This window comes from Pinus tabuliformis, chromosome Q (genome assembly GCF_031772625.1).
Source record: "Pinus tabuliformis cultivar Carrire ecotype Pingquan chromosome Q, CPIR1, whole genome shotgun sequence".
Taxonomy (NCBI): domain Eukaryota; kingdom Viridiplantae; phylum Streptophyta; class Pinopsida; order Pinales; family Pinaceae; genus Pinus; species Pinus tabuliformis.
The window spans coordinates 368,316,269-368,332,657 of NC_142296.1; the positions used below are offsets into that span (position 1 = coordinate 368,316,269).

At 38.9% G+C, this 16,389-nt stretch overlaps 1 protein-coding gene and 1 long non-coding RNA gene across 2 annotated transcripts in view; both read left to right on the forward strand.

Moving 5' to 3' along the window:
* Positions 1–479: 479 nt before the first annotated feature.
* LOC149219703 (uncharacterized) lies at positions 480–3,144 on the forward strand. Its single transcript, XM_089384456.1, has one exon. The coding sequence runs from the start codon at positions 808–810 to the stop codon at positions 3,070–3,072; it is 2,265 nt and encodes a 754-aa protein (XP_089240582.1). The 5' UTR covers positions 480–807; the 3' UTR covers positions 3,073–3,144.
* An 89-nt stretch (positions 3,145–3,233) lies between these two features.
* LOC149219704 (uncharacterized) overlaps positions 3,234–16,389 on the forward strand; it is an 86,295-nt gene continuing 73,139 nt past the window's right edge. Inside the window, exons 1-2 of the long non-coding RNA XR_016249252.1 lie at positions 3,234–3,258; positions 7,190–7,302. This is a non-coding gene — a long non-coding RNA (uncharacterized LOC149219704). The remainder of the gene's footprint in view (positions 3,259–7,189; positions 7,303–16,389) is intronic.

Sequence of the window (16,389 nt, forward strand, 5' to 3'; positions counted from 1 at the left end):
CAAATTGAATATATTAGTCTCCTCCCTACAAAAACATAATTGAATATGTTAATCTCATGTCTAAAAAACATAATCTAAAATATACTTAAGGTAGCCAAAACTCTATAAAATGTTATAGAATAATTAAAATAATATGTAAACCTCTTTTAATATGAAAATGGAAATCCCTCAAATAATCAACCCATACTTACCTAAAAAATAACATAATCTAAAATGCTTAATGTAGCCAAAACCAAAACTCTATAAAGTATTATAGAATAGTTGGAATAACATGTAATCTTTTTTATATGAAAATGGAAATCACTCGAATGATCAACCCATAATTACATACACATTATATAAATTAAATGTATTAACCTTCTATCTCAAAAAGATTATACAAATTGAATCTATTAACTTCTATCTTAAAAAGACATAAACTGAAATCTTTAATGGCCTGAAGCTTATTAGGAATTTGTATCAAATGTAACATCAAGAAGACATGGATTTGACAATGGGTGGAGTGGGCAAAACCCTCTTGTCATTATAGCTAATGAAGAATTGGTATGTGAGGCGAGAAGCATGAACACGAGGGCCTCTCCATCACAACAAATGTTGAACAACTACTCTGGTGAGATATTTAGGTTGGGGACATTCACCATATTAGAGTTGCAGGGATTCTCGGGGAATTCTAGTCCGTCGAGGCCTAAAAAGAATTGCCAAAATGGGAGAACAATGTTACGTTCCCACGGCTCTTCAATTATATCTGGAATGGATTCGATAATCGAGCCACGATAGCACGACAAGAATGATGTTAGAGAGTTGATAATGGTGAAGAAGCGCAGGAGAAGGCCGCTCACCTCCAATTTTCTGATGCTGAATCGCTGGCTTTTCCATGCAACGACGATCAAATTGAACAGATTCAGGCACAGATTCCCCATGGTGTGTAATCCTAACCACATTCCTTCATATTTTAATGTCAGAGAGATGTGCGATGAATCTAACAGAGCGCTCGGAGAAGAGGATATTGTGGACATTATCTGTGAAACCCTAAAAAACCAGCCATGGGGTTTAGCACACAATGATATGGTTTTAAGTGCTTCAATAGTTGTTCGAGTGTTGTGTAAGATGAGTGCGAAGCCCAGGCTTGCCTTGCGCTTCTTTCGTTGGGCCCAAGGTCAGCCCGGGTTCGAACCCACGACCTCAACCTATTGTACCCTCTTGCATATATTGAGCCGTGCGGGTCTTGATCGGTCGGCGTATGGCATTATGGAGAGCATTGTTAAAACCCAATGCTGCGATGTTTTAGAGTCATTGATTAATGAATACAGAGACGAGGACATCTCTGCTAAGCTTCTTGATTTGTTGCTTTGGATTTATACGAAGGAAAGGCTGATTGAGGACAGCGTTGCTTTGTTTTATAGAATGATTGATGTTGGGATTATGCCCAGCATCCGAAACTGCAACAGGGTTCTGAAGGTCCTGCGTGATTCGGATCGTATAGAGCAGGCCCGAGAAATATACCGACAGATGCTCGACAGCGGCATTTTCCCAAGTATTGTAACGTTTAATACGATGTTGGATGCTTTTTGTAAAGAGGGGAATGTGCAAGAGGCTCTGGATTTGTTGGTCGAGATGGAGATGAAAGGATCTTCGCCTAATGATGTGACTTACAATGTGCTTATAAGTGGTCTCTGCAAGGATGGGAAATTGGATAAAGCCAAGCAGCTGATGCAAGAAATGCAGAATACAGGCTTAAGTATTTCAGATTTCACTTACAATCCTTTGATCGATGGACATAGCAAGAAAGGCAATATGGTTGAAGCTTTTCGCTTGAGGGATGAGATGGCAGAGAAGGGTCTTTTGCCTACTGTCTCGACATATAATACCCTGATTCATGGGTTGTGCAAAATGAGCAAGGTGAAGGAAGCAAAGGAACAGCTTGATGAAATGTGGAAGAAGGGTCTAGTCCCGGATGTTATTTCGTACAATATAATGATTTATGGATACTGCAAGGATGGCAATATGATCGCGGCTCTAAAGTTGCGCAATGACATGGTTGCTGGCAGTCTTGTGCCCACAGCGGTAACTTACAATACGCTCATTGATGGGTATTGTGGGAGGGGAAACATGGAAGAGGCTCATAAGCTCATGGTTGAAATGATTGATAAGGGTTTGTTTCCAGATCAGCTTACTTATACTGTTATGATAAGGGGACACTGTAAAAGAGGAAACATGATGGTTGCAAAACAGCTTTTCAATGAAATGGTTGATAAAGGTTTGTTTCCAGATTGTTTTACCTACACTACTGTCATTGATGGAGAGTGTAAGTCAGGCAACGTCGAGGAGGCTTTCAAGCTGCATACTGAAATGGTAAGCAGAGGAACTGCACCAAATGTGGTTACTTACAATGCTTTAATTGATGGCTTTTGCAAAGCAGGGAAGATAAAAGAGGCATACGGTCTCTTGCATAAGATGGTGGATGATGGACTAGTTCCTGATAAAGTGACTTTCACCTCATTAATTGATGCACATTGTAAAAAGGGCAACCTTCGAGAAGCCAGGGAGCTCTTTAGTGAAATGCAAAGGAGGGGTTTAGACCCATCCTGTGTTACTTACAGCATTCTCATTCATGGACAGGGTAAAGAAGGTAGAATAAACGCAGCTTTTAAGCTCTTCAATGAAATGATTGAAAAAGGTTTGCAACCTAATGTAGTAACTTATAATGCTTTAATACATGGTCTCTGTAAGGAGGGGGCAATTGAATGGGCATATAGACTATTTAATGAGATGCAAAATAAAGGAGTGTCTCCCAATAAATATACATACACTTCTTTAATCGATGAAAATTGCAACAGAGATAATTTGCAGGAGGCTCTAAGACTATACAATGAGATGGTGGATAAAGGTATTCTACCAGACGTTTGTACTCACAGTGCATTGGTTAAGGGACTTTGTAAAGATGGCAAGTTTCAGGCTATTAGTAACTTCCCTAACGAAATTCTGGAAAGGGATTCTGTCACTGAGGATGGCTTGAAGGATGAAACAATAGAGAGATTTAGCAGGGTAAATGGCATCGAGGTCGTTTATTGAGACTTGGCATCCATAGCGTGACCTGAATTGCAGTGTCTGGTCAAAGTGAATTATCCAGAATGCATTTGCTAAGATGATTCAGACAACCATATCTTCGTTGGCAACCTGATCTCTCTTTTCTTCACGGGCAGTTGAAGATCCTCTGTTTACTCCTGGGTTCATTTTATCAACTAAAGTTTGGCAAAGGTTAGTACAGTATTTGAACTTGTGCCTTTTTTGATCAGAAAATTGCTTTCCTTCCGAGCATTTTGATAAATTAAATGGAGTTTCCTTTAAATAAAGAATTATATTTCCTTTCCATATCCTGTAAAGTCTGTGCAACGTGCTAGTGTCCTCACTTCACCTACTTCTGCATGTTTATACAATGGGGCATCTTCAAATGCATTGCTTGAATACTTGAGAAATGAAACAATTATTTGTAAGCTATAAGTAGCTTCTAAGTTATTTCAAAATTTCATGTATTCCTGTGGGCTTCTGATTGATGTCAATTGGTTGCGATTTTAATCAATATTAATTGGAAAATTATAACTCATCTGAACTAAACTGTTTATCAGAAGCTACCACATATGTCAGAACATTGACTCAAGTTTATTGATTAACTCAGTTAATGCCAAGACTTAATTAAAGTTAACAAAATATTCTTTTGCTTTTACATTGTACAATTTTGCAGTGTTGTTTTGGACGTCGGGTGTCAAAACTGCAGCCTTTGGCCAACGTTATGCAATTTTCATGTAAATTCATTTGCTTTCAAGTTTCTAAGGTTGTCCTGAAGACATGGGATTGGTTGTCGACAATATGTAGTGTGGTCGATAAGTTACAACTTCATTATTTCTGTTAACTCAATTAAAGAATCAGACAACGTATACCATTTTCCATGTTTCTAGGAAACATTTGTCTCTATCTTAGTCTGGGAAGCAAGATTGTTTTGAGATCAAGGCATTGTTTTAAATAGTAATATGAATTACAGCGTTCCGCAGTGGTGTGGCCCCCCAGGGTGGGGGGCATGTTCCCCATGTTTCCCACGTTCCGGGGATGGGGCGACATTTGGGGAAACACTTCCCCATGTCCCCTTTTGGGGAAACTCGGGGAAAGGCAGGGGGGAACCTTTCCCCTATGTGGGGAACATGTCTCCCCAAAATGGGGAAGCCTAATATTCAATCCTGGGGCCCAACTAATGTTTTATAATTAATGGTAATGTTAAATTCTCAAAGTAAAAGGATGAAAGTGAAAAATTGTTTCACGATGTTTGAGAGTGGTTCCAACCTCATTGGATTTCATACTGAGAAAGTAGAATTTTAGATTCCACTCAAATTCCAGCAGACTTAACAACTTTCAGGATTGTGGGGATTGAAATGTTTCCATTGGATTCAATCATGTATGAGGGTATGAAACTAGCATTTAATCAACAACACCAAGCCCTCTACGTACCTCGATTTTGGTGGCATTGATTGTTGAACTCCTATGTCATGACCCTAGTAAAAATGTACCCATCACTGAAACAAAATCTTGATTTGACATGTTAAGCTCTCTCTATCTTATTTGAATGCTTAGAGGGTGATGTTGACAGTCAGGATCCCAATATTGGCAATGATTTTAATGATATGTAGGTATTTGTTGTTGCATGATTTTTTTTTTTTTGACTCTAGAGGCCATCTAGAGCCTCTTTGTTGATGTATTTTTGGTTCAAAGATGGATTGCACTCGGTGATATTTTGGTTACATGCACCCTTACTTGATATATATATGAGAAAATTTGCATATTTGTGTATGATGATTTGGGTTCATATGGATGCACATGAATATTCATGTGGGGTCATCTGGTTTGATGACCAGTCTGGTTCTGGTAACATTGCTTCATTGTTCATTTTCATTTTTAACTTTTGAGACTTGACTTTAGATACTGCTGACCTCAGACTGAGTCTTTGACTCATCACTCTTTAGTATTTTTGAGTTCGAGTAATTTCATTTTACTATTTCAGTCTTTAGACTTTAGTATCTACTATTTTTCTTAGTACTAATCGGATTTTAGAATAAGAAATGATGAATTTAAATGTGTATACAATATTTTACTATTTCTATTTCATTGAATCATTTATGATGCATGAATAAATGTATGTCATTATTGAATTTGAATTTGAATCATGTTTATAACACACATGCACACATACACACATCCCACGTCGCGCCCACATATCCCCTGTGTGTGTCTCCCCGTTCCTGCATCCCCTTGTCCCGGAAACTTGGTGGAACATTGATGAATCACGGGCAAAACAGTTGGTCAAAAACAATGATTGAATAAATTTTAAATACAGTTTGACATAAACACTGATATTCTTATATGAAATGTTTTTTAAAAATTTAGCCATTCTCGATTTCTAGATCCATGTTACAATCTTATTTGTAGAAATAAGACTAGAGAATATGGATTTGCGTTTCTATATGCACATAGGCATATTATTTGACATTTGCTATCATGATTCATATCTATGTTTCTGTGAAGTTTAGCAATTTAACTGATTTGGGGTTACTAAGCGCAGTCACCATAAAAGTGTTACATTTACTTTACACATTATGGTGTAGAACCATTATTCATCACATTACCATATATTTTAGTAGTACATTCTTTGTAGTATTTAACTAGTTACAGGCAAAGTCACTGTTAACTCCTTGCTGTGGAAGTTGATATTAAAGTAGCTAAGTAGAATAATTTGTCGATGCTAGCAAACCAGTATGGAGTATATGCTGGTTTATGTGAAGTGGAGCCTTGAGTGGTAGTTGAGGCAGCCTAGGAGTTTCATTCACATGTTAAAAGCATGCTAGTTGTGAAGAGGCCCTTCAAGAAATCATTCAACTACCAGCAAATGAAATGACACATGACTAGTAAGGAAAATGGACAGACTCATTGTCTAGTTACTGAAGATGATTCAGTCACATTATCAGAAAGGCATAGCTTGTAGAGAAGAAACTGATGGTTTTAACCTTGGCGTTGTACTCTAAATCATAGGGAGAAAATGTCTAGAAGGGTTGGTACTTTGCTTGAAAGATTTTGGGAATATAGCTGTCGCATGCAGAGATGTTTCTGCTCCCATTCTCTTCTTGGTATTCTTTTGATCAAATTGATGGAAAATGCTTGGAATTTTCCTGCCATGAATCAAACTTGAAGTCCTCAGTGCCAATCAAACAGCTTTCAGTCCGTCATAGAATTATTAGTTAAAAAAATATCTACAATCAATATATAACATTCTGTATCTTGTCAGATGGAACCCTTAAAGAAATCATTCAGCTACCAGCAAATGAGATGACACATGGCTGGTAAGGCAAATGGACAGATACCTTGTCTAGTTATTGAAGATAATTTGGTCACAATCAGAAAGGCCTAGCTTACTTGTATAGAAGAAACTGATGGTTTTATGTCCTTGGACTTGTAATCTAAATGACAGGGAGCAACATCTGGAAGTTTTGGCACTTTGCTTGAAAGATTTTGGGAAAATAGCTGTTGCATGCAGTGATGTTTCTGTTCCCATTCTCTTCTTGGTGTTCTTTTAGTCAAACTTATGGAAAATACTCAGAACATTCCTGCCATGAATCAAACCTGAAGTTGTGAATGCCCATCAAATAGTTTTCAGTCTCTCATAGAATTATTAAATTTAAAAAAATATTTGTAATCAATATATAACATTCAGTATCTTGTCAGATGGAAATAATTAATAAAATTGCTCTTCAAAATAAAGCCAAGTGATCCAAATACATGCCAGTGTTTAGTTCTTATATTTTCTGTTCTTTGTTATTATATAAAAGCAATCAATCTTCTACTTCGTGCATGGTGGGGAGTGCTACTATTATTAAATCTGCTTGTGTATAGTGTGAATTTTTCTGATCTTTTGTCGATAGAATTTCAATTGCTTTTAGCTATACTCATAGGTGGGGGGAGTATTTCTGCAAAAGGACAATTATTACTTTCCCCATTTATATCATTCTATATGCTTCCAGGTGTTGAATAAAATCTTTATTGAGAGCTGAACGCAATCTAAAATGGTACTTTTAGTGAATATATTTTAGGAAATGTCAGCAATAAAGCTATTGATAATTGATATATGGCAACACCTTTTCTATTACAGATATTCAACATGGAGGAACCGGATACTGTTTGGAATCAATTAGAACATCCTAATTCAAGAGTTCTAGGATGTATATTCAAACACCTTTCCAAAAGGGCTGCTTGGACATCAGGGTGTGAATTATATTTCATGTCAAGTTAGTTTTAGAATCGAGCTTGAAAACATCCTCCGGCACCCTCTGTATCAAAGAGGAATCCATTATATGTTCACAATATGCTGGAAGACACGAATTATTACATGTAGAAACTCCTATAATATACACATTTTGTAAAACAAAAAGATTAGAGATGATGATCAAGACGTGTTTCTCAATTTCTTCTTTTTCATTCTTCTTTCTTAATTTCTTGTTTCAAATCATGAATGAAATCTATATCTTTGACACCCAGATTTGAACCTGAGATAGATGATTTGCGGTCCTCTGCCTTTTCACTTCACTATGCAATCTTTAAATAGTATAAGATGCATGCTTTGAAAGTGGAAAACTTGTTGGAAGGTTCCAATAATAAAACTGATTTGTGTTTGGATATCACCAAAATTGAATTCCAGACTGGTGAGGATCATTAAACAATTCCAGTGTTTTTTCTAGCTTTTTCCAACATTTGAATCATTTTTCAATCCCTTGACAAATGAATTCTTTGAATCATTTGTTTTTAAGTTTGTTATATCTTGTTCATGATATTCTTGTCTACTTTATTCTTACAGGGAGCTTTCACACGTCATCTCCAACTTCCCCATCATAATGGCTGTGAAATATTCCCAAATAGAGTCTAAGTAGAGATGAATCAGGATTCAGAAGAATGAACCTCCCTTGCACCTGGACAATGTTGGTATGGAAATGAAGAATTTCAATTGCAATGTTTTTGGTGTGAAATGACAAGCTTTAGTTTCTTCATACAATCCTATTGGGCTTAGATGTGTATCGTCAATATCAAAAGGTGCACAACATAGTTGATCATGTATCCATCGGTGCAAAGAAATCGCATGAGCACAAGTGAGTGTTATACATGTCTCAATGGCTCTGTTTTTTAGATTTTTTTCTGACCTTGATTTAAAATGAAGTGAGTTACAACTTAAGATACTAAAGAGCTGAAGATACACATAAAACTCTTCCTAGGACTTACAAATGCTAGTGGATGATCCTCCTGAAGTCTAGATAGCTTTGAGCTTGGAAGGAAAATGTAATGTATCATAGAGAAGGGAGGCATTGAAGAGCTTGTAAAGAGATTAGCTTGGATATGATTGATGTTACCTAAGGGCAGTAGAATAGGAAATCAAAATCTCAACATATGTACCATTGGTGCTTGGATAACTTTTGGATGATTTCTTGCATAATCTTTGGTATATATTGATTCATGGAGTTTTTTATCATATGCAAATCTAGGTGCAGTGTAGGTTTCCATAATTGAAAGATGTCTAATTGTTATCCATTTTACTGAAAGGTGTTGTAAGTTTATAACATAGATTTGCAGGTCTAAAGCAAATTTCACCTTTGGAAATGCCTTGTAACAAACCGGCATGGATTGGTTGTCAATCTTGATCCAAAATTTTGTGCAAAGGATGCATGTTGTAGCATGCAAGAGAAGAGTCTTTTAGAAAGGTGATGTACTTCTGCTGTTCTTATCATATCTCTAAACATAGGACCTCAAGCACTATGTATAAGAGGACATTCACTTGTTTGTCCATTATTGACGAGGGTTCTAACGTATACTAGAATTTTACCATTTAATTGTGAATTTGGGTCATTTACATGGGCTATACTTGTCTTTGAAATTTAAAGTTTGTCCCATTAAATTTTGATGGTCACCAGCCTGGTGACTATGACAATTAGAGATTGATGAGCCTGGTTTAGGCACATGCTTACCGAGGCAAAAAATCTTATGTGTGTGGATCTTGAGATTGATGTAAAAGATTGTAAAAAAATGGTAGTGCGCTTTTGAAGATTGATGTAAAAGATTGTAAAAAATGGTAGTGTGCTTTTCTTGGGGCATGTGACCTAAGGAGCACCTTTTTTTTAGGGGATCATAGTTGGCCAATTTGACATTATAATTCTATTTATACTTGGATATGCCATTGCTTTTGGCAAATCAGATGAGAGTTCTGTATCTACTTCTATATTTGCACTATGATGGTTAAATGATCTTTATCAATGGCGAGTCATTGGCGACCATCCAATCTGTTTATACTTGTACAATTGCTTGGATTCGTTTTTTATTTTATATCACAATCCTTTGATCAGAACAGCACATGTGTAGTCACTAGTCAGTTATGTTTTGGTTATTGTAAGCATTGACCTAGGTTGCATGAAACTTGGAAATAGGTACAGGTTTCCGAGACTAGTATGGCTTGGAAATGTGAAACACCCAAACTTAACGAAACAAGATTGATGTAAAAGATTGTAAAAAATGGTAGTGTTCTTTTCTTGGGACATGTGACCTAAGGAGCACCTTTTTTTAGGGGATCATAGTTGGCCAATTTGACATTGTAATTCTATTTATACTTGGATATTCCATTGCTTTTGGCAAATCAGATGAGAGTTCTGTATCTACTTCTATATTTGCACTATGATGGTTAAATGATCTTTATCAATGGCGAGTCATTGGTGACCATCCAATCTGTTTATACTTGTACAATTGCTTGGATTCGTTATCACAATCCTTTGATCAGAACAGTGCATGTGTAGTCACTAGTCAGTTATGTTTTGGTTATTGTAAGCATTGACCTAGGTTGCATGAAACTTGGAAATAGGTACAGGTTTCCGAGACTAGTATGGCTTGGAAATGTGAACCACCCAAACTTAACGAAACAAGATATTTAAAAAATACGAAAAAATAAATATTTAAAATAATAGAATTTTTAATAGCACTTTATCAGAAAAAAAAATAGAATTAAATGATCAAGAAACACAGAATGATAAATATAAATGACAATTTTAGTAGAAAACTCATGTCTATATCAACTCAGGTAAATGATTACGTCATTTAAAATTAAAAAATCAGCCTTATATATTAGGCTATATCTACCAAAATACAAAACAAGCTACATTTACCTATCATATACATCAAACTCATCCTCATTTGCATTGAGAAAAGTAGCAGAAGACCCATTTTCAGTTATAGATTGTGGAATGGAAGAAGCATTTACAGCAATATTTAGAGTAGCAAGAGAGAGGTCCAAGGCAGGAGTTTAACGATCCACACCCCACTTGATTTTGGGCCCATTTTTATATTTTTCATCCCTGAGAGACAAGGTGGAGGTTTGAGTGGAGAAAGACAAAACCCCCTTTCTGTAATCCCAACCTGTTGTGCTCTAAGTGATAGAACATGGCCCCCAGGGATGCTGCGTCTGTAACCTGCGTGTTAGACACTGGACATGCTAGGACACGTGTCCTAAAACAGAACACTTGCCCTAGATGTGTCCTACCTGCTTGACTCAAAAACATTTTTTCATTGCTCTTTTCTAACTTTCAGCTGCACGGAAAGAGCTTTTATGGTCACTCCTTATGTAGGTGAAGGGTAAAATCGAGATTTGAAGGGACTTCAAGTGTTATGTAAATTGTTCTATTTTCTAAAAAAATGGATCTTTATATTTGTATTTGTAATTTGTAATTTTATAACATATATAATTCTTTTGAATAATATATAATATATTTATCTGCCTATATATATAAAATGAGCCGTTCATGTCTTGTTTCCAGTGTCGACATGTCCCATGTCAGATACTCGCATTTCCTTGTCCTCCATGTCTTATGTCCTTGTGTCATGTGAGTCGTGACTTAGGTTTTACTTCATAAAGTGAATAAAACTGTAGCTGCTCTAGTTCCTTTTTGCTATTGAAAAGGTTACCACTTGTGGAAGAAGATGAGTGGAAAGCATCTGCACATGGTCACCATTTGCTCAATGGTAAATCCACCATTGAACAGGTTTCATTGCCCTCCTCTCATCCAAGGCTGATATGTTTGAGAATTCAGCCATTTCAACAACAAAATTGGCAAATTCCTCATTCACTATAGTCGATATAGAAGCTTGAAATATTTTCATGAAGCTCTGTTTCACTCCATTTGCTAGTGCCCTATCCCTATGTGTCCTTCCTCTTGCTTTGAGCAATGATTTATTCATCATAAAATCTGGGATTCAAAGCATAAGCTAAACTGTGGAAGGGATTGTTGAATCAGTTCCATCAATCAACAATTCCTTGCATTCTTTGCAAAATCTGATTAACAAATAAAAGTATGGGAACCTCTTGCGAAATAATTTCCATGGTTTTCTTGACCATGGTATCTGTGCCATGATAAACCTTTTCCAAGAAAGGCTTGTTAGTTTTTGAATTTCAAAGAAGTTTAAATGCTGGTGTTGTGAACTTGAACAAGAAGTTAATCTCGTTCCACCAGCCCTAATCAACCAATAATCCATGCAGCGTAGTTCCCCTCTTCAAATATGAGTGTCTTTACAATGCAAATCTCACACACCACCATAGACACTAATGCAAACTACAAGGCAGCACAACATGATGAATTTTGAGGCCATGCCATTTCAAACTTTCAATGACTTCAATTTGGATTATTCTTGAAAAATTGTTTGAGATACGTGATGAATTTTATAATTTCTCTAGCCTTTCACGTGACCTCCTTAATCCATTATATTGAAGCCTCAAACTCTTCCACAATTGGGTTTAAATTATGGATAATGTACATAGTTCAAGATATGTGATTGTACCTATTCTCAAAAATGCAATCTTGCAACTTTGCAAATTGTGGTATTCTCTTTGGTAACTTGCATCACATTGGTGGTCCAACTCGTTTGATAGCATTAAGTCAAATATTGCAATGATTATCTTTTACATTGCTTGAGCAATCATTGATCCGTAAACTGCTATGCATATTCCACTGGAACAGTTCACCACAACAAATCTAATAAAATCATTGAAACCTATGCTATGTAGGCTATTTTTCCTTTAGATTTTAAGATTCTTTAACAATTGATTTTTTCTGCTTAATTAAATGAAATAGTTGGAATGCGAGAAATAGAGAACAAAAAAATTTCACACATCATCCACAATAGACACAAATTTTGCCCTAAGAAACCCTTATAGGAGAAAATCCATGGAGAAGGTGAGGCTACTTTGCTATCTTTTTCTCTGGTATGGAAAATGTGCAAGTACAAAGAAAGAGGTACTCTCTATGGAGTTACTTGAGACTTGTGGCATGTAAGGTTGGTACAAAATCTTAACCCACTCTATTTTGCTCTCTAAACCTAGTTGCTTTGCTCAACTATGGAACAAAATACAATGGCATAGAATGAAACTCCTACTCCCAACAACCTGGTATTTAACATAGCCCAATAGCCAGCTAGTGGTAAGATTTGACTCCCTCAATCCTCAACTAGAGTTACGATTTTGGATCTTCTAGAGTCTTCTTGAAAGTTCATATGTAGCTAGTCCCATATGCATGAGTAATGATTGTTGATGTGGCATCCACTTGTACCATGATGGTCAATCAACATAGTAGCTCAACTTGTAGGAGGCATAACTTTTGCGTACAAGCTTCGTTTGATAGTATTCTTTCATTGTTGGAAAAGTTTCTGAGTGTAGATCATCGTCCCAAGGTTTGACCCTAAAGTTTGAAAGTTTTGACCTTAAAAAATGTCGTTTGATGCCTCAAAATAGCTCAAGAAGGTTTTAGACCCCAATTATCCAATTGGGACCCACCATTAAAAATGACCTTGCAAGGTGATTCCATTAATTTTTCCACTTTGAAAGCATTAAGATAGATAAGATAAGATAATTTTATTAATGTCCAACGAATGACCACAAAGTAGGTCAACGGGACTGCCGGTTACATAAGGGGCCGTGCCCAGTAGGAGAACCAATCGGTCTCCTCAGAAAGACAAATGCTGAAAGGAAGATAGAAACTAAAACGAGGCGGGTTGGGAAGAGCGTATGGAGCTCCGATCCCGGCCACGCCTGTTGATCTCTAGACTGCGTCGTAGGATCACTGGTGAAGAAGACCCTAGGGACGCGGATGTGGGAGTCCGCTACTCCTAACATCTGAGGCCGAGAGAAAAGAACTGTGGGTAGTTCAGTAAGGTTTGCTGGTTTGAAGCGGTGGGTGCTGGTTGCCTCCCATTGTGTTGTCTCCATGATCTAACGATCCTGGGCCGCCTCTCGGGGAGATGCCTGGAACGGTTCTGCTGCTGGGCCCTCGTAAGCAAGGGGCCTCTCCTCTTTACTGAACGAGGGTCTGTCGATCTGTGTGAGCCGGACTGATCGGTACTCGGACTGGTTGATCTCTTAACTCCTCGGGCTGAGGGGAGTATGCTGAAGAAAGAGGTGATCTGACGAGTAATGTTGGGTCGGACGGGAGGCTGGAGGATATGCTCCCGATGCTTAAGAGTCTCATGGATGTAAAGTGCGACGCATCTCTGGTCCGTGTAGTTGAAGAAGTTGGATAGGTTCTGTGGTCCTCTGAACAGACAGTGGTAGCGACCTCTGATCTCATAATATATCGGACAACCGAAGATGAAGTGCCATTCGGTTTCCACCTCCTGTGTATGGCATAGCCGACAAGTCCTATCAACTCACTCTATCTGGTGGTCTGTCTCTACTCGAAGCCTATGTGATCCAACTCTGAACTGCCCGAGGGGGATCCGAAGAGCATGCATCCAATGTCGAAGCGTGTACTGGGGGCGAACTGTAAGCCCGTCTCTGATACTCAAGAAGTGATCTGCATAGAAAGCCATCTTTGGGCGCAGGCCCCCCGGGGGGTTAATCGATGTGACCTGGATAAACTGCCTGTAGATGTCTTCCTTGATGATCTTATTTAGTTCCTGCCTGGGGGGGAGTCCTCTGGGGGCGTTCAGGGAATACCGAAAGGGGGGGAGATGATCTATATGGAGTCCCACTGCCTCGAGGAACTTCGAGACCCCTGTATACCAACACTTGGCTTTTCCTGGTTGGGTGCGGTCGATGGCCTCAGAAGAGCAGTAGGCTAGATAAGGGTACCTGTCGCGTCCTTTCAATGTATCTGCGAAGCTCCGGGCTCGGTGAAGAAAGGAGACCAGTCTGAAGGCTGTCTCAAGGCGGAAGGGCTGTGCACCAAATTCGGCCAGTATGATTTGTTGTGGGACAGTATGCTTGCAACGGATAATACGACGGAGGAGAAGGGTTTGGACTCTCTCAACTGCTGCCCAATCTGACTCAAGTAAGGAGGGGCCCCAAATTTCCGATCCGTACAGGACCGTGGGTCGGATCAGGGCGTCCATAAGGCTCAACTTTGACGAGATGTCCTGGAAGTGATGGCGGAAACATTGTCTCTCTAAAATGGCTAGAGAGCCATACCCCTTATTGATCCGAGGTTGCAGAGCTGGCCGCATACTGAACCGGGGGCCCGAAAACTGTACTCCCAAGTACGTGTAGCTATTGGTAATCTCCACTTTCTCTCCCTTGAAGAGAAATTGGAGATCCTGAGACTTCTTCGTCCCGTTGAAGACTATTACCTTTGTTTTACTCAGGTTCACTATCAATTTCCGGAGATCACAGAATAGGGCTAATGCATCCAGCTGCCTCTGGAGACCTTCTGGTGATGAGGATAAGAGTGCAATGTCATCTGCAAAGAGTAAGATATAGATCAAAACCTGATGAAGATAGCAACCGTCAGACTCCTGTATGTGTTCCCGCAGAAAGGCTTCGAGCTCATCAATATATATCCCAAATAGGGTGGGGGAGAGTGGGCACCCCTGCTTAACTCCAATCGTGCTCTGGATGAACTCAGATAGTCCCCGAACAGTGCGAAGACGGCCCAGGACAGACTCGTAAAGACGCATAACAGCAGTCAGCCGGGGGTTTGAGGTATTGATGTCTTTGAGTCGCTGTAGAAGATCCTCTCTCGGGACTGAATCAAAAGCCTTCCGGAAGTCCACAAAGCAGCAGTACACCTTCGAGGATCGGTGGCGTGCTTCCTCGATCACAGCACGGAGTGTAAAGATGTGGTCAATGGTCTGATGATCTGGCCTGAAACTAGCTTGGCCTCTAGCCCTGAGATCTCTTTCTTCGAAATCGCCGGAAAGCTTTCTATGAAGGATAGTGGCATAGAGTTTTGAGAATGTATGACCCACCATAATTGTCCTGTAGTTGTTGGGGTCCGAGGTATCCCCTGACTTATGGATGGGATATATAATATGGTGGGACCATATGGGGGGGAACCCTTCTCGGACCACATGGTTGAAGAGATCTGCTAGGTATCCGACTAAGGGTCGGAGGCCTTGTTTGAAGAATTCGGCTTGGAATCCTTCCTTGTCCGCTGCTTTGCTCTTTGGAAACATGTCACCTTTTGGTGAAGAGGCATTGAGTTGACCAATGGCCTTGCCTCATATCTATGTACCCATTTGAGATAATACAAACTATTAAACCATTGCATGAGGAATGAATTGATAACATCCTCAATAAGTTGCCTTTCATTTTAGACTAATTTAGTTTGGACCTTTTGCTTTTTTGGCCCCTTGTTACCTTGAGAGGATGTGTTAATTCCCTTAATAATTCCTATTAGCAGGGAACCCAAACCACATTAGGTAGGATTCCCTTGCATAAATGGTCCTTGCCACTCTTGTTTAAGTTTCAACTTGACCTTGAGCATTCAACATTTTTACTAATTTGCTATCTTGAGTTGTGCTTGTAGGTTTTGAGGATTCTTGTTGCATTGCTTTCCTCTCCTTAGCCTTTTTTGTTGGAAATATGTTGTCATTGATGTCAACAAGTGGTAGTAGGAAGCATAGGTGTCAAAGAAATATCTCAGAACAGCAGGTTCCAGGTACAAGAAGAAAGGTCGAGGTGAAAAGAACTACAAAGAGTTTGAAGCCATTTTTTATGCAGTGTATGAGCTCAAAGGCCACGTTGGACCCACTCAACTGGAAAGTACTCTGAAAGAGCTTTCTAATGGTATAAGGAAGTCCCAAAATGGCTTTCTGGATTGAAAGATAGAGCTAGTCAAAGCTCTATGCCCTAGTCAAAGCTCTATGACCCCAAGTCCAAAGTAACATAGTTAGCAGACGTTTTGGAGGACCCTTTGGCGCATAGCCAAAGTTGGCATAAGTGCTAACCTCAGTGATAAGATTGGATATGCGACCAAATAGAGGACCAAGTAGACGTGGCCGACATCACAACAGCGAGGCACCCCATTGGCTCAGGCAGAATCTCGGAGACCCGGAAAT

Excerpts from the sequence above, each read along its gene's own strand:
- LOC149219703 (XM_089384456.1), top strand. The coding sequence starts at position 808 with ATGGTGAAGAAGCGCAGGAGAAGGCCGCTCACCTCCAATTTTCTGATG.